Source organism: Oculina patagonica, chromosome 5 (genome assembly GCF_052425735.1).
Source record: "Oculina patagonica isolate OP01 chromosome 5, crgOcupat, whole genome shotgun sequence".
NCBI classification, from domain to species: Eukaryota; Metazoa; Cnidaria; class Anthozoa; order Scleractinia; family Oculinidae; genus Oculina; species Oculina patagonica.
The window spans coordinates 28,137,546-28,163,449 of NC_135762.1; the positions used below are offsets into that span (position 1 = coordinate 28,137,546).

Genomic DNA, 25,904 nt, shown 5'->3' on the forward strand with positions numbered 1-25,904 from the left:
AAGGGCTAAGCCCGAAACGTCTGGTTTATTATGAACTTTTTGGCACTTACAATATACTTTTTTTGCAATATTCACAATAAGAAGTCCATGTTGGTTCGCCTTCACAACAAAACTGATCGACTTAATCAACGTGGGGCAATTTGCGTAAAATTGATGTCTTTTGGGGCCTCTGTAGAGCAGAAATCATAGAAGTGAGCTTCAGAATTTATGACAATCAGTGAGTAAGTTCAGTAAGACTGGGCATGCTAATCATGGTGTTTTTTTTTTTTTTTTTTTTTTTTTATATACACAAACATGACATGCAAAGACACCCAGCAGTCTATGACGGTTTACCACAATCGTGGTCCGAAATTGGCACATTCTGCGTTAGTCCATGGGCACACCCGCTAAGGTGCATTCCACTGGAAGATACTCACTGACGTAGTATTCAACTGTTAAGGTGTGTTGTGTTCTTGAGCAAGACCTCTCACTCTCACAGTGCATCTCTTCAGCCAGGCGTATAAATTGGTACATGCAAATTTAATGGTTTGGGCTAGCATTCCATCCAGGTAGGAGTAGAAATACTTTTACGGAAACCTGTAATTCCGAAAACCAAGATAATGCACACGAAATGATGCAATATTTTCGCGGCAAAAAACGTCAGCTAGAATCGATTTCCTGCAAGTGATACAAGTCGCTCGTTCCGGGCCATTCCTCGGCAAGGGTCATCTCTTTTCCTGGCGTGCGCGTTCACAGAAATGAATCCCGCGCGATCTCTCGCGCGCGATTTTAAAAGGCGATTTTACTCAAGTGGTCTTTCGCGCTTGATTTCAAAGCGATTTTATTTAAGTAACTATAGATGCAAAGAAAAAACGAGCGACTTGGGGCAAGTCTAGTGTTTCCACTGACATGTTTTAAAAGAATTTTAAAACGTACCTTTTTAAACAGGCTTTTTAATTATTTTATTTTTTAGATACATTTAAACTTATATTTGTAAATATCCGTTTTTAAATGTTTAGAGTTTTTAACTTTTTACATCATTTAATTATTTTTTTATTGTAAAGCGCCATGGGCAATTAGTGGATTTTGGCGCTATATAAATACTTTAATTATTTTATTATTATTATTAATTATTATTAAAGTCAGATGGTAATCCGACTGAGTCAGTGCAGTCCATTTCGGTTAGTAATCATACGAGTGTCTATCAAAATCGGACGGTCGCGTAGTATGATTACAGACAGAATTAGACGACAAATATTGTAAATAGAACAGAAACTTGTTGAAAATCCAACCTGGCGGGAGGCTGACCAGTTGGCTATATACAAAACTTTGTGGTTCAATTTTACCATTGGTACAATTTGGTATTTCCTTTTTCATACGTATATACATGCCGGAATCAGTTTTTTTTTAAATCTCGGATTTTACATAGAAGCTTTGGCAGCAAATATCTCCGAAAAAGACAAAAAAATAAAAAAAGATGTAAACTTTTTTGTTCTGAGCTATCGTAATATGTGATAATGGCAATAAAACAAAGGAAAATACCAGATTGTCTCAAGGGTAAAATTGAACCACAACATACTAAACGTACAGGGTGCTCGGAACGAGGTTGCAGCAAACATCGCACGTTCTAAAAAAAAATGCCCAAAGAAAGTTATGTTTCTAACTTCTGATCTACCAAAGACTCTTTTCACGTCAGGAAAACGAGAGGAAACGAAAATAAATAAATAAATAAATAAATAAATAAATAAATAAATAAATAAATAAATAAACAGACAAAGAAATCATTATGATGTTATCGTTTTTCAAAATTCCTAATCTTATACCGTCCGTTCTCTACGTGATGACTACCCAGCAATTTTCTCTATCTTCTTTAGCTGATATTTTCTAGCAGACGAACTAAGCCCTGGTATATACCGAGGTTTTGTGACACGTCCGGCTGCGACGCAGGCTTTTATTTTCAGGTTTCCTATAAATAGTTCTAATATCATTTCGTAACATAACTATCCACGTACGGCACTTACCACAGGGCCTTTATTTGCGCACTTCAGTGCTTTAGACCCTACTGACTGGCAGGTAATGGTATTTAACTAATTAAGATCTTTGTAATGCGTGTAATCGATGTGGAATATTTTTATCTTTCCGTGTGAGTGAGCAGAAACAATATTTTTCTGGCTAAGGACTTCACTAGATAAAAAAAATGAAATGTTATTTTCAAACATTGACTGCAGCTGTCCACCAACACCTTATGGATTCTCAGGGGGAGCAGACGGTTCGGTTGGACCCTCGGTGGGTGCAGACGGTTCGGCTGGAGCACTGCTATTGGTCTGTTGCCATGGATACGATTGTCCTGGTGGTGGGTATTGTGGAGCTGACTCATCTCCAGGGTAGGGTGGTGGTGATTCTAATGGATACGGGTACGCTGGGGGAGGTACTTTTGGGTTCGTTGGGACTGGAGCATAACCAACTGGAGGGAGTGGATTGAGGTTTAACGCCGGTACAGAAGGTGCCTGACGGGAGGGGTGAGGGGAATGTTCAGCCACACCTGGCCGGGTGGTACGAGATGCTGAAGTCGTTGATGTCGTCATTGGAATTGCAACATCGGCATCGTTGTTTGGCTTCTTCTTCCGCATTGCGCCACACACGACACAGCAAACCAGTGCAAAGAAGAGTACTACAGAAACAATGACTATTATTATAGTCGTAGAGCTCGAGCCTGAAAAAAGATACAGAACGGAAAAGCAAATGAGCAGGCGAAATGACTTAGAGAGCTTGAGAGAAGTATTCTCCTTCTCAAATATAATTTTCTTTGTCAGACGTAGCACTCGAGAAACAGGGTGAAACTACAATAGGAACAGTTAGTCCCCGATTAGTAAGCTTAAGGCTAGCTAGAAGACCAGACACTTAAATAAAGTTATTATTATTATTATTATTATTATTATTATTATTATTATTATTATTATTATTACAAGTGAAACCGGTAAAAACAATATATAATTATATATTCCATAGAAAACAGGAAAATGTGAAAAGGTTAAAAAAATAGATTAGTGTGTATTAATCTGCAGCTTACATTCATAAGTAAATGCCTGCATTGTGCGGTTCCAGAAAATTCCATACTCACCCCAAGGATGGTCAATGGAAATTCCGAAGGGGAGGGAGGGCGCAATAGCCCAAATTTTTAAAAGAAAGTATGAAGCTAAACTGAAAGTTCCAGGGGGTCGGAAGGGTCCATCCTTGGGATAGGTATGGATATTTTTGGAACCACACATTATAATTAAACTGCCATAAAGGTTGGGACACACTAGGCGACACGTCGCTGCAACACATCGCGGTGACAGTCGCCTCGTGTGACATGCGACAAACTATGTCACTGCAACAGAATTTTGTCGCTGCGATGTGTCGCACGAATTCAAACTGGATTGAATTTGTGCGACATGTCGCAGCGACAAAATGAGCGATAGCAGCGTTGTTGCAGCGTGTGTACACGTCTGCGACAAATCGCTGCGACAAAATATGAATTAACCAATGAGAGCGCGTCATGTATTTTCGCCATATTGAATATGGAAAACTAGTTTGCATTCCCACTCTTCCAAATTCGCTGCTTGTGCACCAAACAAACACCTTGTTGCAGCGACTTAGTTGTAAGCAGTACACATGGAGCGACTTGTCGCCGCGACCTGTCACTGCGACTTGTCGCATAGTTTGTCCCGACCTTTACACTATTGAAGACACTTTAGCCTGTGCTAGAGTAAATTTATGGTCTGCGATAATAATTTCGTAAATTCTCTGTAATTTCATTATTTTTATTGAAACAAAGGAGCAATTGTAGAATACCCCGTCATTATTCGTCTGCTCCCGTGGTCCACAGTCCGCAGTGAAATTTTGTTGTTAAGTTATATTTCACTCATAACGCAGTCCGCAGTCCATTGATCAAAATTGGATTTAATTGTTATAATCGCCTGCCACAGCGGTCCACAGTCCCGTAGTGTTTTATTTGAAAATAATACAAAGTCTGCTAATCGCCTGCCACCAGGGCCCGTAGTCCCGTAGTCGATTCTAAGAAATGCTAGTAAATGTTATAATCGCCTGTCACCGCGGTCCGCAGTCCCGTAGTGTTTTATTTGAAAATAATACAAAGTCTGCTAATCGCCTGCCACCAGGGCCCGTAGTCCCGTAGTCGATTCTAAGAAATGCTAGTAAATGTTCTAATCGCTTGCCACCGCGGTCCGCAGTCCCGTAGTGGATTTAAGAACAGTAGATATCCTGAACACAATATAAAGGCTAACCGCAAGCAACCTAATCGCAGTCCGTAGTGTACCCAGAATTCTACATGTTAACAATATATAGTGTTGCCCTTACAAATATAGATAGCTAACCGTGAACAGGCTAACCAAAGTGCATATTAGGCTAACCAAAATGAATAAGTAGGCCTCTCTAAACACAAAACATTCTGTCCCATGTGTTCACTATGGGACTGCAGACCACGGTGGCAGACAAGAAATGCGTGACTATGACAGCGGTGGCAGGCAATCTAAACACCAAACTTTTTGTGTCGGACCGTGGACCGTGGACTGCGGTGACATTAAAATCAGTTCAGCATGAAATTTTGATATTTGTATGGTGACTGCGGACTGCGGTGGCAGTCATTTCAGTTATGCAAAAAAAGTGCCGGGGTATTCTACAATCATGCCAAAACAAAATAGTTTTGTCATGAACCCAGAATGGTTTCAAAACTTACATGTAATAAAGTGTCAGTATTCACATGTTGCCTTATTGGGTTCTGGGATGTTCATATTACATAAATAGCTATAAATGTCACTAAAGTATATTCAGGTTTAAACTGGCAACATGTGGGAATCAATCATGTGACAATTTTATTACATTAACACAATGTGTATTTTTGAGTTCATTTTGACTAAAAGGAATGTCATTGCACTCTTCAAGTCACCTGTAAATAGAAACAAAACAAACAAAACTGTTTATTTTGATGAAATTGCTATTTTTCCAGCATGCAGACTGTATATTGAATGGCCTTTTTCAGTGTGTGAAAAAAAAAAAACTGACTGCTTTCATGTTGGGCTAGTGGATTCAATAATTTTTTCCACATATTTATGGATTTTTATTTTTTTGTTGTTGATCTTTTCAGAGAAACATGGGACTTTGGGTAAGCATATAAATGGTTTCACCTTGCACAGTCTACCTGGGTCAGGCCAGGAAGAAATCAATTTTCTTTGCACCCTTCCTTTTATTAATCATAATTTTGCAGAAAAAAATGTCAGTCTTCATTTGAATTTTTTACATTGCTAGCTGTAGTTTAAAATGCTACTGAAGGCCATCCAACAACTGAAAATACATGCCTTAAAAAAATGTCAAACAGCTTTTTTATAAAGTAGGCAAATGTCTGGTCAAAAAGTAGATCTTTTAAAAATGTCTCAGGTAGTGAGTGTGTGTAGAGAGGAGGATGGGAATTGCTGAGATTGGCTGAAGAGATCAATAACTACCTGAACTTGTTATAATCCATAGTTTAACTCACCAGTAATTCAGAAAGTCCTCAGTTCTGAATTCTGTAAATCCTGTTTACAAATTAGACATTCTATTAATCCCACAAATTACCTGTATACAAAAATGCAAAAGAAACGTAAATCTATGTCTGGCAATACAATACATGTACACATCATGGAAAGATAGAAATTTAAACTTCAGAAATGGTCTCATTTATTTCTTTGCGGCCGGAAATGACCACATGGTCAATATTTTGACAAACATTTCCTCACGTATAAATAATGAAAGGATGCGATTCTTATTAAATTGAAGTAGCTGAACATTCAGATGACAAATATAAATAACAATTACATGCCTCGACGAACTGAGTGACATTACTATGACACTATCGCCTCAAAATCTACAAGATCTATTTTTTTATCGCCGAGCTCGGCTTTAATTCCAGTGAGCTAAGTTTTAGTACGATTCTATCTTTAGCACTTTTATAAATCTTCACATAAACGCCGAAGACATAAGCTTAAGCCAGTCTTCAAAATGAAATTATAGTACAATGAGAAACGCTTACCTCAAGTGACCTCAGGTCACCGTAAGTTTCTGTTAGAAATGTTTGCGAAAAGCTTCCACCGTTTCTCCTCATTCCATATTCTTCTCCAGTATCGGGAATACAAATAAAGGATATCGAATACCCTTTGTTTCGGGACTCGTGATCGCGTCAAGAAGAAAGAACTTTGACCAAACTATCCTATAGAACTCGAAATTGCAAAATCACTCGTACTAGATCGATCGACGCTATTTTGAAAATGCGCCCGCAATACGGACCACGGGGAATCCGCAAGCAGGGGGGGCACAGCTTAAGACGGAATCCACTAGGAAGTCGAGTAATATTTATTAAAGTTGGACAAAAATCAAGTACCAGAATAATTTAATAATAATAATAATAATAATAATAATAATAATAATAACAGTTCTTAGCACGCACTTTACAAACGTCTCAGTGCGTTTACATTTGAAATTTAAAAGTAAAAATATAAAAACCCGATTTAAATTACAATCAGATAAAAATACAATCAGATTTAAATCCTATTGCGTTGTTTCCTACCCTTTATAAAAGGTAAAGATGTAAGTAATTATCCCTGATAACACCAACAACAATTTCTTATCAGAGTCTGAGAAATTAATTTTAAAGTTCACAAGGTAAAGGCAAAATCTCACGTGTAGCCATTTTGTAAATTCGTCTTAAGCGATTCAGTGGAATTCAGCGGAACTTCGAAATTTGTTTTCGATGTTTGGTGTTGTTAGAAAAGATTTCTTTTGATAAGATATTTGAAGCAGTAACAAAAAAGTTTGCAATAAGGTGGAAATAGTTCTGGTACAACAATTTCTTATCAGAGTCTGAGAAAATGATATTCAAAGTTCACAAGCTATGGGCAAAAGCTCACATCTTTTAAGCGATTCATGGGAATTCAGTGGAACTTCGAACTTTGTTTTCGATGTTTGGTGTTGTTAGAAAAGATTTCTTTCGATAAGATATTTGAAGCAGTAACACAAAAGCTTGCAATCAGGTGTAAATAGTTTTGGTACATAATTTTGTCCAATAACTACTCGAATTCCCGGCGAATTTCCTCTTAAACTCTCCCCAAGCGCCACTCCTTTGTCCGAAAGAAATTACATCCAATCTCGCGAAAAGCAATTAAAATGAAAAGAAACTGACAACGCTATAATAAAGAGCATACACTCAAGCCTTTGGCAAAATTTTCTTTTATTTCAAATGCAAATGGTCGTTGAGTAGGAAGCCAACAAACTTTTCAATTGTATTTTTTACTGCCGTACTTTTTCACGAAAAAGTAATAATGGCCATTTTTAAAAACACTATTTAACAAACTACAACTTTGCTCAAAAAGATCCCAAGAGAGAGGTTCTAGTAAAGTTTTCAAGCGAATTTAAAAATGTGATCCGTTCTGGTCACGTGACCGATGACGTCATAACAATGGGATTAATTAAAAACTACTTCACATATAAGTATCTACCAACATGTAATTTCTTGTTACCTCGCATTTAATGCAATGCCAGATACGCACTTGTACCCAGACTCCCATTTTTTGAAAATTGTGCATTGCTCCCTTAATTTTGATATTTTGTTCGGTACCTGGGCAGTCCGAAATGTCTCACACCAATGTGCTTCAAACTGCAATGACTGCTTTTTTAGTAATAAACTATTTTCGTCACAGTGAGCAAAAACGAACTTCTGAGCAAAGTCACGTGACTAATGACGTCATCAACCTACGACTTATACAAGAAGTAGTTTATGGTAAGAGTTATTTCTATACGACGTACTACTCCTGCTGACTTCAAACTGACCAAGTTATTTGGCATTGACGATTTTTCAGTTGCAAAGGATTTTGGGAAGGTTTTTATTATAATTATATATTGTTTTTATAATTATTATTATTATTATTATTATTATTATTATTATTATATAAGATTAGCTATAATCCTCCTCACAATTAATTGGCACAAGTCACTTCAAGTGACACTCCAGACTGTGAAGAGAGGAACTGTGAAAGTAAAGTGCCGTCCCAAAAACACAATGGCCTCAGCCAGGGTTCGACCATGACTGCTAGATCCGGAGTCTGGCGCACTATCCATTACGCCTCCGTGCCCCCACCCTGGCAAGTAGAAAATCAACTCTAGTAACCCAGGATTTTTCTTCTGAGCATTATGTTGGGACCACACGAGTTATCACCTTAATTACCCACGACCTGCTTCTGTCGGGCCATGCAGCTTAGTCAGCAGAGCAACGGTAATCCGGAGGTTGTGAGTTCGTATCCCATCAAGGACAAGTAATGTTTCCTTGCCTAGTGTGGCCCCCAATTTCCTTTCTAGGGCTCACAAAGAAATCCTGGGTTGTTTTTCATCACTTAAAATTTCATTTGAGTAATTCTCTACTCTCCAGCTTCTAGTTTAATTACTGGGAGGCGCAACATTATATTTCGCAATTGTACTCTTAATATCTGGAATGAGTGGTCGGGCTTCGAGCCCTGGCCGGGGTTATTGTTGTGCTCTTCAGATGGCGAAACACTTTACTCTAACACAGTGATTCCAGCAAATTAAATACTGGGGATAACCCTGAAATGGACGAGTATACAACAACAACAACAATCTTTTATTTCGTGCCCAGAAGAGTTTAACAATAAGTAAATACATGTAAAGAGAAAAATTAACAATAAAAAAGAGCACAGTCACTTAGAAATAGCTAAGGCTAATCGAGCTAAGTGGCTGGGCAAGTATCCCATCCACAAGGTAGTAATAAATAAATACTCCTATCTCTTGACTCTAGTTTCCGTAGAATGAAGAGAGCAAAGTTGGCCATATGGGCCACTGGGCTCGAACGTAAATTATCGTAAAACACTTCTTGCCTATAGCATACGACTATAGCATCATTTCTTTGTGAATTATAGAACCGATAAACTACAGTAATGCGTATACGTAGTTTATTGCTTGGACTGTTCACAGCTCCCTATTTTCCCGATAAGTTGTAGAAATCGATCGTTGAGTTAGACGTGCCGCCATCTTGGTTCCTGAACGCCAGCAAAACTGTGGCGAGTATAAACAGCCTGCACCCTGGCTACCCCGCGCTTTTTGTACTCTACCCAGTTTTTGCTCCAATTAGGAACCAAAATAGCGGCCCGTCGAACTCCACAATCGATCTCCATAGCGGACTGTGAACAGTCTGTTTATTGCTTCACGGTTAACATTTCTCACTTACTTGGTTTATCCTCTGCTGTGAATGTGGCCTTGAACCCCCCGTAATATGAATACTCCGAGTCTGACCTGAAGGCCACCCCCATGTATCGACCGCTTGCGCGGATGTCATCTGGAGCTGTCAAGCCACAGAATCTTCCTTTACTTTCACTATTTAAGCCATTCCCATCCCTAACTTCCACATAATCCTCTGTACATCCTTCACTCCACTCCAAGTCAAATCTGTCAAAGCTGAGTTTTACAATCTTCCCCTCTGGTACAGTGATAAGCCAATCACAGCTCGAGTCTGGCGGATACGTGGAGTCCTCCTGTGGACTTTGTAGAGTCCCATGTGAGCCAGTTAACTTCAGGTCGTAATTGTTGATATTCCCTGGGAAACACACCTCCTTTGAACTGGCAGGTACCCCTACAGCTATATATGGACAGATACATATACTTGTCAATTCCATGCAAAAATGGTCAAAATCTTATTCACATGGTTCCCATGTTTTGTTGTGGTCTTATTTTAGTTTATAAGTTATGTCATAAGTCTGATTTTCGAAAGCAAAACGTGCAGCAAATTATCGCCAGGTAGAAAAAGTCTAACGTGCAAGATTTACTGTTCGCGATTTTCTTTCTGCAAAATGTTAGCATAGACATTTTTTGCAGACGGACTACTGCTAAACTAGGTCGCTTTTCTCGCTTTTCGAGCGGCGCACAATGCATCAAGGAAAGGGTGAAGGAAAAGCGCTCTCTCCTTCCCATCCACCTGTTCGAGCGTAGCGAAAAAACAAGTAACGACTGGGTACTCTGTATTCGATGGCAACCAAAAAAACTGAACGAGAGCAAATAATTAATGCGCAGTATACCAGGTATACTTTATTACCACAAGAAAAGAGAGCCGTCTTTGAATTCAGGTATTTCGGAAAACGTCAACCACGTGTTTGTTCTGTCACGTTTCTGTACATGGCATTGTAATTCTGATAATGTTGATGTCCACAATGCCCCCTTTGGCTAACATTTCATGCAACAGAGACTACATGAGCAAAAGTTTGCACCTGATCTCGTTAAAACATGATAGATATAAACAGAACCCATAAGGGTTGAAACGTGTAACTCCCTATGATTGTACAAAACGTTTGTACATTCGTTTACACTAAGTACCATATTTGGAAAACAACGAGAAACATTTAACTAATCAAAATTACTATATTTTGATTAAATGCACAGCGCGCGCTAGCTCGCGCTCGATGGCGTAATCTTGTTTTTGAACAAGCTTGGTTGATCGATACACTTAATGTATTTCTTTAGTTTCTGTAAGAAATTTATGGCGTTTAGGTCGAAATTCAAGCAACTTACCGCAAAACCAAAAATTATGTTGCGTGTGTCATTACGTGTATAAAGCATGCGCGTGCAAATTCTTCGTATTTCCAAATATGGTACTTAGCAAAATGAATATTCAAACGCTGTGCGCGCGCGTTACACCTTTCAACCCTTATGGGTTTCTGATACAAACCGTAATGTATATTTTGTATCTGGATCTATTTTTGAAAGGTAGAGGCCTTTCGGACATTTACGGTATCATTAATCGTTATAAACATTTCTGGCTTACTGGGTTTATCCTCCGCTATGAATGAAGCATTGAATCCACTGTAGGCGTAGTATGCAGAGTCTGATCTGAAACGCACCCACATGTACCGACCACTAGAGGTAATGTCCTCTGGACGATGATCACAGAATTTCCCTTTTCTCTCACTATAATTGTACTTCCCATCTAGAATCTCCACATAATCTGCTGTACATCTACCTGACCAAGAGCTCGGTTCCAAATCAAATCTTTCAAAGCTGAGTTTCACCGTCTTTCCCTCTGGTACAGTGATGAGCCAATCACAGCTCAGATCTGGGGGGTAGACGGAGTCTCTAAGTGAACTGTGTAGAGTTCTCAGTGGACTTTGTAGAGTTCCATGTGAAGCAGTTATTTTCAGATTGTTATTGTTGACGTTCCCCGAGAAACACAAATGATCGGAAGTGGCACCTATGAACAAAATACCAATTTTAAAAAACACCACCATTCGATTTCTTAATAAAGAGCGGTTAAATTTTCATATCCAAGACCTTTAAGCCCCGGCTAAACGATCAACCATTTCCGTCCAACAAATTACTATATTTTGATTAAATGCACAGCGCGCGCTAGCTCGCGCTCGATGGCGTAATCTTGTTTTTGAACAAGCTTGGTTGATCGATACACTTAATGTATTTCTTTAGTTTCTGTAAGAAATTTATGGTGTTTAGGTCGAAATTCAAGCAACTTACCGCAAAACCAAAAATTATGTTGCGTGTGTCATTACGTGTATAAAGCATGCGCGTGCAAATTCTTGTGTTTCTCCTGCCCATCGCACACAACTTGAGGCGGCTTAACGAGCAAACAATGTTCGATCAAACACCGAACAAAGCGAGCCCAAATAACGCTTTGGACGCTGAAACGTCACATGGATTCGGTTCCTGGTTGCTTTTTCCCACTTGGGCTTGCTTTGTTTGCAGCAGTGGCTAAACGATCAAACATTTGCTCGTGAAGCAAAATAATGGATAAACATAGAAAACCATAATGTTGAAAGAGGCAGCTAAACAGTCAAACATGCTCTGCCAACATGATGTTGGACGAAAATGTTTGATCGGTTAGCTGGGGCTTTAAGCATAAAAATTTCTCTGTTTTTTTTTTCCTCATTGACCATATTCCTCCTTGCACTACAAGTAGTCTCTTACTTCAGTCGAATAGGAAAGCACGAGAGCGCGCACGAACGAAAAGTGTTGCGTCTCCTTTTCGCACATGTATGCTTGGCTACTCGACTGACCCTGTGAAACATGAGAGACTACTCGTTGTCTTATTCTGCATGTTCCCACTGGTAATAATACGAGTGTGTGAAACATCTGACTGTCACGTGACTGTCACGTTTCAATTATGAAGTGATATCGCGCCAAAATGACGTCATAGCTTCAAAAATATCAGCCGTCTTGGATTTTTTTAGAGTTTTTTTCTCTAATCTGCCACATTGTTTTCCAGAACTAATTTTCTGTCTCCAAGGCAAGGTAAGAAAAACGAATCGTAAATACAAAGAATGAGACATTCTTAAGTTTTGATTACGCTGAAAAACTGTAAAGATAATGAAAAAAAATCAAAGGCGGATAATTAAAAGAGAGGAAATTACTCACTACTGCGCCAAAAAACACCAACAAGGCACAACAACAACAACAACAACAACAAAACTTTTATCGTGCGATTTAATTAACAGTGTTCTTTTGATTGGTTAAGGGGACAATACACATGTAAGTCACTTGCAAATAACTGCGAACAAATAATACTCAACTCATAAAATACCGTAAAATTCCGGTTATGAGCCCCCCCGCTTATAACCCCCCCCCCCCCCGGTTATAGGCCCATCTACCTGGAAACAAAATAATACATCCGGTTATAAGCCCCTCTCTGCTGAATGACAGTACTGAACAGAGCTAAATGTTGCTTTATTATGTGTTTTAAACCTAAAAACGTAATTCGATCAACACTCCCGTGGCTCGTTTCGAAACGTTTTTATTATTCCGCTTATAAGCCCTCCCGGATATAAGCCCCTCCGCTTATAAGCCCACCCAAAACCCCTTACGAAGTTGTATGAGCCCAGGGCTTATAACCTGAATTTTACGGTATGTACCGTGCTGGCTAGTTGTTACAAATTTTAGTCTGCTTGCACAAAATAGTATCAAATTCTATGAAATTTGATAGACGAAAAGAAAGACAGACGAAAAGAAAGTATCTCGCTCTCAATAAATTAAAGAGTTATACTTACTTTGGGGGTCTACAGCTTCAAAACTTGCATTAAAACCTTTCGAGCTTTGTTTACCATCGGAGATGGATTGAAAGATAACCGTCATGTGGCTTCCGGTAGAATAAACATCTGATGGACCCATAAACTCGTAGTATCCGCAATAAAGGGCAAGCTCTTTGCTTTCAAGGACCTGTCCATCGCGTATCTGCACATGATCTTTGTCTTTTGTACTACGTTTGCAATCTTCAGAGTCTAGGTAAAAGTTTTCAAACCTCAGCTTAATAACTTTGCCAGCAGGAACGGAGATTGTCCAAACACACCTAACATCATCTGGGTAATGATATGGGTAATCAGGGCTAAAGAATGTACCAGAAGAACCACTGAGCCTACGGACCTTATTTTCCCCATCTGATTGGCGACATATTCCTGAGGCTTCCCCTGTAAGGAAAATAATAATAATAATAATAATAATAATAAAAAAACATCATAACATCATCTGGCAAGCCGTTTCAGAGAAAGTGTGCCGCAACAAAAAAAGTTGTGTTGTTTTTCAATTTAAAACAAAAAACAAAAAACAAAAAACTTAGGTACACAAATAGAAAAGTTACATGCGGTAATCTTAGCTTACGCACTGGTCGATATCTTAAAAAAGTTCGGTCAATCTTATCTGAAACGATTGAATAAGGAAGTCAAACAGTACTGAGATAGCGAACCTCTTGCTAGGGTTTCATTTTTATATCGAAATTTGAAAAGTTAATTATGACTTTCAAAAAAGGAAAAAAAAAAGCTATATAATAAACTTCGCATCAACTCTCACTTGCTCGGGACCATTTCACCTTTGTTCTCTACCAGAAGCCTGGGGCGATCACCCTCGCTCTGCGTATAAACAACAACCTCCATTTGAAGCGAAATGTACACTGATATTTGCCCGCAGAAATAATCTGTTCCCAAAACAGTGAACAGTTTTCGGAGAACGAAGCTCGAGAAAAAGTGTGATCGCCGAAGAACAGATAATGTCCAAGGACAAATATTACTGCATATTTTTGAAGCTTACTAGAGGCTATTGTCGAATGAGTATATTATCTTTCAAATATTTTTGCCAGGGTTGCTCATTCTGGGGAACTTTTTTCCTAGCGTAATGTGAAAGTTAATTTTTACGTGGCATCCAAAAAAAAACGTTGCTAGTTCGTTCAAAATGTTCTATTTAATTTAATAACTTACATGTATGCGTTGACAACTAACGAGCGAACGTAAAACAGATTAAACTTTGGAAAAAGCGGAATATCACTTGCGGGATATCAAGTGTTGTAACCCGATGATTAATTTTCGCACGCGGTCATTGGACAAATTAACGCATCACGTGGTACAAAATCGGACGACAGGTATCAGTCAACATACCCCCTCCAATTTGATATCCGTCGCCCGATTTATGGACAAGTACAAATCAAACGAACAAAGTCACCTTTTCAAGTCCATTTTTTCACGACCTACAAATTACAGTGTTAAAAAATTTACGTAAACCAATCAACTTGCATTTATTTCAACTGCATTTACGCCACGAATTTCACTGTAGGTTTTCCTATTCACCTGCGATAAAGCGCGTTGTAGAAGTTAATCGGAGGGTTAGAAATTAAATAAAGCTCCTTTCTGGCTTGCGGGTTTATTGGAGGATAATGCCCTTAGTTGAAAGATTGTCCTCAAAATTTCACAGTTGCCCTCAAAGCTTCGCTTTCCGGCCAACTGTTTATTTTTTGGACAATCTTTTATCTTCGGGCGTTATTCTTTAATATACCAGCCGCCTGAAGGGGTTTATTCATTAAATAATTTTCAATTTTGGCTGCGTCACGTGACGTGTTTAGACCAATCACACGCGAGAAAAAATATCTGATGGAATATAACAGGCGATATTCACCGGCCATTGCACCGAGAAATATCTGTAAGAGGGAAATAACAGAAACAGCAGCTGGGGAGTAATGATAATCTATTACAACACTGCACCTTCTTTAACGGCTGAAAAGCTCAAGCTAAACCCTTTGTAAGTATAATAGTCGTCTGTACGGAAGTTGACATATAGGTACCGGCCAGTGGAATAAATAACTTCTGGAGTTGCTGAACCACAGTATGATCCAAGAAGTCTTGAGCTAGTGCTGTTACCATCATAAAACCTAAGCTCATCATCACATTCCACCGCAAAGTCACTGAATGTCACCTTCACTATGTAACCACCAGATGAAAGGCCATTGTCAACTTCAAGCAGCCAGTTGCAGTTCAAACCACTGTCAGTATTTGAGGGATAGTTTGGGCTGGTAAGAGTTTTTTCGTAGGATGCAGCACTAACCACCAATCTGGTATATGGACAAACTTCAAAGTAATTAAAAATGTGTAAAAAAGTTAATTATCGACATTAAACATGAGAACAGCAAACTAAAAAACACCTGGGGAAAAATGGGCGGATCTTTCTCCTTGGACAGGACATTAAAAGAACACTGTCACAAGCTTTGCTTCAAAAATTCAAGAGCCTGAAAACATATTGAAATCTACAAATAAAGGTTCAGTTTTGTAAAAAAATTACTATGTCAGTTTTAGTGAAGCTATAAACAAGTGATATTATTGTGATGTCATCGGTAACTTAAAATCTCAACTTGAAAAAGTCAGCCGACTTTTTCTGTAAGTTCTGAACTTGTGGCCTGGAAAAAGAGCTAATAACTTGTAACAGCTCCCCCTTAATTTCTTCAACAGCAATTTACTTTATATCTTCACCATAATGTTCTAGCTGCATACGGTCAGTGAATGAGTCAGAGTACTTTGCCAATTTTAGTGCTTTTTACTGAAAAGCAGAAAAATCCCTGTAACAGTACAGTGATCCTTTTATTTAATTTAATGGCCGTTATAAAAGAACAGTTGTCACTTACTTGCTTCATTTTCCGCTGTGAATGTAGCCTTAAATCCCCTGCTATAATCACCAAAAAACCAGTCTGATCTAAAACGGACCAACATGTATTGACCACTTGAGCGAACTGGGTGCTTTGGAGTATCGTCGAAGTGAAAACCACAAAATGTTCGTATAATCTTACTGTTAGTGTAATTTCCATCAACAACCTGCACATAATCCTCGTAACAGCTTGACACAAGAAAAAAATTGTCAAAGCTGAGTTTTACAATGTTTCCCTCTGGAACAGTGATCAGCCAATTACATTGCAAAGGGTGCGAATAGCCCATCTGTGGACTTTGGAATGTTCCATTTGACCCAGTTAATGTCAGGTTGTTATTGTTGATGTTTCCTGGGAGACACAACTCTTTGGAACTGCCAGCTGTAAAGAAATACAAATTTTATAAATCAGACCTTTTAATTCCATAGTCATTCTGTTAAGATGTTGTAGTACTGAACATTGGCCTGTTCCTCCCCGTTCAGTTAGCTGGGGATCTGGAGCTGCCTTGCCAAAAACCCCTTTGCAAACCAAATGTGCCTGGAACAGGTTTAACTATGTAAATGATTTTGTTAATCATAAAAAATGGCTGTGGAACTAAATGGAGACGAAAAACGGAGCAAAGATTGACAAAATTTGAAAGCTAGGCTACTAATCTTGAGATCATTAATGACTAAATTTAATTTTTTATCAGAAGTGGTTTAACAGTTTAAAAAAATTTACTTAACCCTCGGACATACAGGGAGGGTGGATGCATGCCAATCCCCCCCCCCCCCTTGAGCTTTTTTCGAAATTTGGAAAAGAGGATTTACTCTTCAATGCTGAAACTTTCAGTAGCTGTTCATTCATCGCTTCAAGGAAATTTTTATGTTGCCATGACAATGTCATAATTGCAAGCCGGTCTTGCCAAATATCATCAGTTTTTTAAACAGTTTTCTTTATTTTTCCAGTGTTTGAGACAGAACTGCACGATTTGATTATCTTCACATTCCATAAGCATTCTGGCTTGATTTTGCATCAATTTCCGTTATTTTCTGACTTTCTAAGAAAATGGCGAAATCCAAGATCATGGCAGATCCAAGATGGCGGCCATAATGACGTCACATGATGTCATATGACATCACAACCAACAAAAGTTATGTCATCTTGTAGAGAATGCTATGGGCTTTCTACTCAGTGCAAAATAATTTCGCTGTGCCTTAATAGAAAGAAACCTCTGGGGAGGGGTTCCTCCCCCCTCTTGTACGATGGTGGGGGGTATGAATTTGCTTGTACGTCTGAGGGTAAGAATGATTTGTGCAAAAAAAGGCTGGATGGCAAGTGCAGCATACAAATTCATTAATTATTTAAAAAAAAAACATAAAATCCTGGCAGTAAAAATTTTACCGCGATCGCGCCGCGAATGTCGCGATCGCGCCGCGACTGACGCGATCGCGCCGCGATTTGTTGTCATCGCGACGCGATCGTGCGTGACGCGATTGTAAATGAACGGGAACGCGCCGCGATAGTTGCGATCGGATGCTACTAAAAGTGGTAACGGGGAACCAGGAACGACCGGGAACCGGGAACCGGGAACGAGTGTACAGCGGTAATCCGTATAAGAGTTCAAAATGGCGGACGAAAAACACAGAAACGGAGTAAAATGTAGCTTACTGATGAAGGTAAATGCTTAGTGTTACCAGTCCAGATTATCCCAATATATTAGGACAGGGCCATCTGGCCTTTCAGCCAATGGGAAGGTCCGAAGCCGCCTTTTGGTTCACCGATCGTGGCGGACGAACGCAGACATTTGCAAACTTGTGGACGTGCCGATCGCTATAAGAAGAATTCGAATGTTTATTTCTTTTTAGAAGGAATCTTTCAACAAGGCCAGTGTTCGAATCCACGTTTACACACAACGCAACGCAAAGGACGGCTGTGGGAGCAAGGAGCTTGCACGCTGATCAATAGCTTCGAAATACCTCATTTCGAAAATCAAATTATGTTTTATTGAAATGCAGTCGAATAGTAGCTGATAGTAGGGTAAGTCATAATATGCTGTATTTTCCACTACAGTTGCGGGATTGGTTTCATTTGACAGGATGGAACCTATGTGTTGCGTAACATTAGTAGATATATATTGGCTTGGTTTGTTATCCGATCGATCATACCTGCGTAAATTGTTGCGTGCTAGTCACATTTATGTATTGTCCCACTCTCGTTAACAAAGTTCCCAAGTACATCTATCTCTTGACTTAAAAAACAACTTTTTTCTGGCATTTGTAGGTTGTTAGATAGTAATATGAATGGTGACTTTTATTTTGCTTTTGAACCAAACAATTTTTGTAGGCAACACTGAATATTTGTAGCATTTCCAAAATGCTATTCAGTATAACACAGTGTACATCATTGTCCCTGAAAATCACTTTTTCTTCGTAATCATGGTATTGCATAAAAGGAAAAATTAAATTTAACATGTGCTGTTAATGCTGTACTGTAAATTATAATTGTAGTTTTCCAGGGGTGTATAATTACACTGATTTACCTTTTTGCAACATCCACCGAGTGTTAGGATGGACATTGAAATAAAGACAACCTTGTAATGTTGTGAATATTAATTTTCTGTATATGTCATTCCCCAACTGCATGCATTCATTCTGAATTCATATCATTGCGAAAAAAATAAAACTGGTTGCATGCCAAAAATAACAAACTGCTCACAAATGATGTGTTGTGCTGTCCTACTGATAATTTGTACAAACACATAGTGTTTGGAATTCATTTACAGATTCACCAAAACAAACTATGACACAGAAATATACCGTAATGCAACACACTGAGCTTTGCAGGAGGCTGTCAAGAGTTGTGGGCTGGAAAGAACATCCCCCAGTCACTTGTACAAAACACAAAATGATCAGCAGACAGAATGAGAAGAAAAGAATTTCAAATTTATTTTCATTTTACAGTAGGTTAACACTAGTCTCTATTTGTTGTCTGTCCTTTAGTCAACTGCAAGAGCCAGATCTGCAAAAATGAAATACAGCTATGATCAGTGTGCTGAAATATAACAGCATACAATAAACTGGTGAACAGCGATCACCAAATAGTTATTTTCTTTTCATAAATGGAACAAATCTTCATGCAAAGTCCAAGATACTATGCCATGTTTGAAAACCAATGATGAAGCATGCAAAAGACACAATCTGTTGTGAGACGTACATGTGTATCGTGATTGCAATAGGGGTTACAGAATCACAGCTGTTGGTTAAGTCTGAGTGTGAGCCCAGTGGTCCATCAAGCCTGAGCTTACCTTGGTTTCCATAATCAATTATAGCATTAGCGACTGGTGGTTTGGGGAGGGGTGTTACAAAAATTTTTAGAAATTAATGCATGGACTCATTTGGAGATTGTCTTTTCTATTACTGGCCACAAGGTAAAAATTGACATTGTAAAAGTATTTCAACAAGCAAATTGGTGATTTCCAAGTGAGGAATTGTGCTTGAACTTTGTGTTAACTAAGCATTCTTTAAGATTCAATGTGGTTCACAATTGCACTTGCCATAGTATAAATTGCCAAACTGTCTAAAGAATTTCTTATTCACAGTTGCATGTCCTGCTGACATGAGGTTTGCAACCTTGTGACAGAAGTTCTCTATTTCCTTTATCATGAAATAAATACTCAAAAAAATTTCCTGCAATTTTCATAATTATTGTTGCTTAATAACAGCAGCTGATATCAGCATGCATTTTAGATGCACGGCGGATGGAAGTTCGGTTAATCCACCAGAATGGAACATCCCACATTCGATTATTTTCGTAATGAAAGTTGGTCTTCAGCCTTCGGCATTTCGTTGGCGCAAATTATACTCAGTGCGCCACGATGTATCACATGAACATAGCTTAGCCCAGGAAAAAAAAAAGATTGCCTATAAAGAAATTTTGGTTGTTCGTGGAACAGTTGATTTGGTACGCGTAGTATTGCTGCGTCATGATCATCGAACTTTTAAAAAAGTCTACCAAAAATCCAGGTTGTCTACCTTGCCCAGATTGCACACGATGAAAATTTATGGATGTAACAATCGGGGAAAAATATTTACAACTCCAGGAAAATATCAATGATTCTTCACCTACCTTGCAACTCGTCCCAAAATTCTGCCTAAACAGCACCTTCGTGAGTCCTTTATAGCGAACAAAAGCACACGAAAAGTCGATTTGCTCCGACAATCGAATTCGAACACTAGTTCCCAGTCCCTTTTCTGTGTTTTCGTCCGCCATTTTGAATTATTTTACGGATTACCGCTGTACACTCGTTCCCAGACTCCGGTTCCCGGTTCCCGGTCGTTCCCGGTTCCCCGCTCCCCGTTACCACTTTTAGTAGCATCCGTTGCGATCGCGCCGCGAATGTCGCGATCGCGCCGCGATTGCCGCGATAGTCGCGATCGCGGCGTGATGAGTGGGATCGCGGCGCGATTGATTACCACCGCACCGCGATTTGGGGGGCTGCAATAAATCTCGGGAAGTGTTCCCGGCGAGAACTCACTTCTCGATCACCGGGAGAAAGTCAATATGCTTTGAAACTCTCACAAATCATGCTGTGGTCGTAACGCAAATCATGACTTGTATTGATGAATTAAACTTTAAGTACTAATCAAAGTAGTTATAAAACTAGTTTGATTTAAAATGTCGAAAAACATTTTATTACGTGACGGTGAGCCGTGAGGACGTGATTCCCACGAGAAAAGTTTTATTTAGTTTTAGTCTAGACGAACTGGCGCGACAAAGCGGCGCGTGATAATGAGTAAAGATAAATTAAAAGATAAGAATTTTTATTTCTTAACAGTCCGTTTTTTAATCTTTTCAAACACTTTGTTTCTTTCTTTTCTTATCTTTGAGGAGCCTTAATACCTTTGAGCAATCCAATGACAAATTTCTGTCGGCCATTTTCTTCAAATGCAAATACAATCAGGAATTCGCTGCAATTGCGTTTTTTGCATTGAAAAATCCTCTATATGGCATTTAATTTAATTGTGGCTCCGAAGAGGCTGTCAGAATGAGCTTTTTTTAGAGCTTTATATTTACCTTCCCGTAGACCACGATCGTAGACCACACACATCGAAGTCCTTTCCCGCCTTTTGCCGCAAGGTGTCGTGAACTGAGCGTTACGATTGGCTGAGTTAGGTCACGTAGTGCATAGTACACGCAATCGCTACGCCATCCCAAGCAGAAAAGAAATTTTATTTCGAGAAAGTTGGTATGTTTTCTCTTCACAATCAGGACTGGAAAAATGTGTTCTTTTTTAGCTGCTTCTGTTAATAACAAGAGTTTAGAAGCGACCTAACTTGAGGGAATAGCGTCTCTGTGAAAACTGCTAGAATTTGTTTTGTTAATTCGAGCGACTGCTTTTTTATAATTTCAACAGCTAGCGCTTCGTCGCTTCGTCATGGACTTTGTTGACTGAACTACAGCTAAACTGTGAATATAAAAAAAATGCAAAACTCGAACAGTGGAAAGAGGAAAACATTTTGACGGTAAGGACCATTCAATGCATAGTTGTACCTGTTGATGCTTGGGATGTTGTATTATTTAAAAAAGCTTCGGGGAAAAGAAAGCGCATCTTCGACGGTTCGGCTACTTCGCAGATGCAAGAGATAGTTCGCTCGTTTGGTAGATCACATCATTGCATCTTCTTTCGCTTGAGCACGAGTAAAAGGTTAGTTGCCGTTATGTATGTGTTGTTCACATTTTACAGAAGAACTGTTCACCTATTTGCTTGTACACTAAAGACTCAATCACGCTCTCCGGCTTTGCGAAATTTAATTGTGCTCGGCAGCGAAACTGGCCGTCTTTTTCTGTAAGCTTCTGTAAATAAATGATGTTGTTTCGATACAGTCTGTGTGTTTGTTTTGTCGATATGCAAAACGCCAAGATAATTGTTTTTAAATTTATAGATTTAGGCGCGATCGCGGCGCGATTCAAGCCAAATCGCGGCGCGATTCCCGATCCATCGCGCCGCGATGCGAGAATCGCGGCGGCCAAAAACGCGGCGCGATCCAAGCCGATCGCGGCGCGATCCAAGCTCAATCGCGGCGCGATCGCGCCAATCGCGGCGGCCAAAATCGCGGCGCGATCCAAGCCGATCGCGGCGCGAATCGCGGCGCGATCGCGCCAATCGCGGCGGCCAAAAACGCGCCGCGATCGCGGTAAAATTTTTACAAGGGTATAAACACTTGTGCTTTCAAAATTAGCAGTCTCGCAAATTTCATCACGCTGTCTTAATTTCTTGCATCTATTTTGTTTCAGGACCATTTCCTATCAGTGATGAGGTCACATGACAGGGTGTTCTATTACACACACACACACTCCTTGCATAGTCAACACAAAAAGCATGTAAAATGTACTAAAATCCAAAATAGCACAACAAAACCACCTGAATGAAACTGCTGAAACAACCGAAATGGCCGAAACAAGCAAAAGAAAACAAACTCACCAAAACAAGCAAAAAAAAAAAAAAAGGGAAGCCTCGAGCCAAGCGGCCCATACTGCCGGAGCTTATCCCGGTTTCTGTAGCATTAAACGGCTAGGAATATTTCTTTTCCCCCCTGAATGGGATGCTAGTCCATCGCAGCGTACCCCCCCCCCCCCACCCCCAGCATTATGTTGCCGGTACCCATTTATACACCTGGGTGGAGAGAGGCACTATGAGAGTAAAGTGTCTTGCCCAAGAACACAACACAATGACCTCGGCCAGGGCTCGAACCCGGACCGTTGAGTCTCGATCCGGAGGCCAGCGCACTAACCATTACGTCATTGCGCCTCCCACAATACAAGCAAAACCCATTACAATTTATTGAGAACTAACCATAAACAGGCTAAGCCGAAGTGCTTTTCAGGCTTTATTACCAAAGTGCACCTTTATGCACTCTGGTTCCATATATATGGCACTCTAGTTAGCCTGTTCACAGTAGCTCTAAATTGCAATGGGTTTTGGTTGTTTTGGTGATTTGTTTTGTTTTACCTTTTCAGCCATTTTGGTATTTTTCCAAGCCCCTACGTGGCTCGGAAAAATACTTCGCAACTCACAAGATATCTGCGCATATTTGATGTTAAACCAATCGAATAAGGCAGGTATAATTATATCCAGAGGTCTAAAAACAATAAAACAAATAAAATTGACCAGAATAAGTATTTTATGCCCTAAACCACACAGCTTGAATAGCCGGGGGGGGGGGGGGGGCACTCAAAAAAGTTTTAAACGGGGAGGCTCCGCCCCAAGCTCTTACCCCTTAACCTTTTATATACCATTTTCACAGAAATTGTACCCCTTTTGTATACCTTTTACTGAAAAAAGGTACCACTTAATTCATATACCTAAAAGACATGGCATAGACTTAGAACAGGACGCTTTCTTGTCATTTTCATGTTGCGCTTTATAAATTAAAATAATATAGCCATAAAGTGCGTCTGTTCGAAATATTTTAATTCAAGGCCCTTTTAAAAACCTAAATGACGGATTTACATACCCTTTCATATACCTAAACTTGTAAACTTGTGAAATCCCTACCCTTTTATATACCTTAAACCTGAAAAAGGTACCCCTTTCGGGTGGAGCCTCCCCGTATAGGCCACTATATGGAGTACCCCTCCCCCCCCCCCCCCCGGGGCTTGAACACTGTTTTATCCTGTAGTAATAAAAGCTCTGCACAAATAATCAGATATAGATTGAATATAACCTCTACCTATATGCCAAGACACTTGACAACCATTAATTTATCACCTCAAAAAGAGGTATATAATAAAAGACATTAATCAATAACAATTCAACTTACTAATGTTTTGTGCAAAAGTATTCCTTGGTACCCAGGAAACCAATATTAGACCTTTAAGATAAGAAACAAATAAATGAAAAGTAATTTGTCAGCATATATCATAATTAATTAACAAGATTGATAGATTAACAATTTAACATAAAAAAATCAATTGTACATTAGATGAGATAAGATAAGATAACTTTATTTATACACAGTTTTTCCATCAGTCAATTAAGTTACTGGACTATCTACCTATCTAACTAACTACAAAAATTTAATAACAACAAATTCAAATATTAACAAAAAAAAAGAAAAAGAAAAGTCTGCTTTTCGTGGAGGCCGTGTCTAAAATTTACTTCAAAAATTTAGATATTACTTTAAACTGTGCCGACTTAATTTAGATTTGAAATCGGCCTGCTTGTCTTAGGTAAGTTGTTCCACAACTGAGCTCCGCTGTACGAAAAACTTTCCTTGAGATAATCAGTTCGAGGTTGTGGAAGAACTAATTTGTTTTTGGTATTCCTTAAACGATAAGCACTAACATCGTCACGATATAGGAATCTTGATCTCAGATAATCAGGAGTCATACCATGTAATGTTTTATACATTAGGACAGACTTCTGTTCCAATCTTTGATAATAGAGTCTTCCCCACCCTAGTGTCCGGAACAAATCATCTAAATTACTATCATAGCTCGCAGACATTAGGGTACGAGCTGCGCGGTTCTGAAGCCTTAGCAGTTTTTCAGAAAGACCCTTGTTACAGCTTCCCCACACTATGTTGCAATAATCAAATTGTGGTTGAATAAGGCTACTATAAACTTTAATTAAAATATTAAATGGAGTGAGATGCCGAACTCGTTTAATTGAACCTATGGCACAAGCTATCTTCTTAGAAATTATTAGTAAATTAGTTCATTAACATTTCACGAATTGATTTTAAATAGTTCAAGAATGAAAAGTAATATTTTCACAAACAAACAACATGTGTGACAGCTAAGTTTAAACCCTGTGGTGAAAACACAATTTCAGTTGTCCAGAGGTTTGAATTACAATGGCGTCTTTTGTTCATAGTCAATAAACAGAGCAGGAAATGCAATTTAAATTGTACTTGATTGTTTCTGCTCTGATAAAAATATGGAAGATCTGTACATTAAAGTTCGGGACTTTTGCATTCAGGCTTTATTTAATAAAATATGCAAAGAACTGTGATTTCTTCACAGTTCTTTGCAACACCTTTCAGGGTTGTGCTGTTTGTAAGACATTAGATTTGAAACATAAGATATTGATGATAAGTAATTAAAACCTTGTATAAGACAGGCCAACCATTTGCAATAAAATAAAAAAAAATTGAGACAAGATACCAGAAGTTAGTTACCATCTAAGGTTTACTGTAGGCATGTTAACCTAGACGGGGCAGGGGGAGGCTGGGCATAGACGGGGCATAAACGGAGGATTTGAACTTAGCTGAGATTTTCTGTTCAAAATATGTCCCAGAATTAGTCCATAAAACAGACAAAAGTCCCCAATACGAGCAGATGATTGCTGCCAGATCCAACCCTAAAATAAAGTTATCTGATCTCTTATCTTATTTCTGCCTTTGTGCCCGTTTCCTACCCTTCCCCCCCCCCCGACTTAACATTGATACACCCGTAGGTCCAAAATGCGTCCAAAATGCCATTTACATTTATTAAAAGTTAAAGCTGCTAAATTAACAGTTCTGATTTTCTTCACTCTTCCGAGAAAAGCACAGTTACTCAACATAAAATTAAACTAACTTAAAATCTACCTTCCAAGCTAGATTAAGCTTACTTCAATTTCAAAAAGTTTCGCATTTCGGGTTGTGGCGGAGGTTTTTAATATGATTATGAGCGTGTGTCACGAAGTCAGTCTGTGGCCCTGGCAATAATAATGTTTGTATCATTTGCCACATTTATATTTGAAGAAAAAGACAATCTTACCTAATATCATACAGGCTACGATGTGATCCATGAAAAAATGTCACAATTTTAAGGGAAATCGAAAGCTTTATAGCCGCCCATGTTGTCAGACTTTACCGATTGTTTTTGTGCTTAGCCCTTCCCGGCTGAAAGAGAAGATGGGGTCTGGGGATTAGAGTGTGTCGGATTGGTTCCCAGACTTAACTCCATT

General features: G+C 39.1%; 1 protein-coding gene and 2 long non-coding RNA genes across 4 annotated transcripts; all 3 read right to left on the minus strand.

The window, feature by feature from the left end:
• Positions 1–1,731: 1,731 nt before the first annotated feature.
• LOC144654313 (bone morphogenetic protein 1-like) lies at positions 1,732–25,846 on the minus strand. Of its 2 annotated transcripts, XM_078514412.1 has the most exons (8): positions 25,715–25,846; positions 23,773–23,823; positions 15,953–16,351; positions 15,039–15,401; positions 13,062–13,478; positions 10,835–11,257; positions 9,248–9,655; positions 1,732–2,692 (listed from the first exon to the last, which is right to left on the minus strand). In XM_078514412.1, the coding sequence occupies exons 1-8, from the start codon at positions 25,743–25,745 to the stop codon at positions 2,223–2,225; spliced, it is 2,562 nt and encodes an 853-aa protein (XP_078370538.1). In that variant the 5' UTR covers positions 25,746–25,846; the 3' UTR covers positions 1,732–2,222. The 2 variants fall into 2 exon arrangements, with proteins under 2 accessions (XP_078370538.1, XP_078370540.1); XM_078514414.1 differs by lacking the exons at positions 23,773–23,823; positions 25,715–25,846 and adding an exon at positions 22,962–23,078.
• Positions 3,985–6,264, minus strand: LOC144654496 (uncharacterized). The gene is made up of 3 exons (XR_013570918.1): positions 6,047–6,264; positions 5,513–5,552; positions 3,985–4,927 (listed from the first exon to the last, which is right to left on the minus strand). It is a non-coding gene; the product is annotated as an uncharacterized LOC144654496 (long non-coding RNA).
• LOC144654481 (uncharacterized) lies at positions 18,876–20,325 on the minus strand. Its single transcript, XR_013570908.1, has 2 exons — positions 20,078–20,325; positions 18,876–18,970 (listed from the first exon to the last, which is right to left on the minus strand). It is a non-coding gene; the product is annotated as an uncharacterized LOC144654481 (long non-coding RNA).
• Positions 25,847–25,904: the final 58 nt, after the last annotated feature.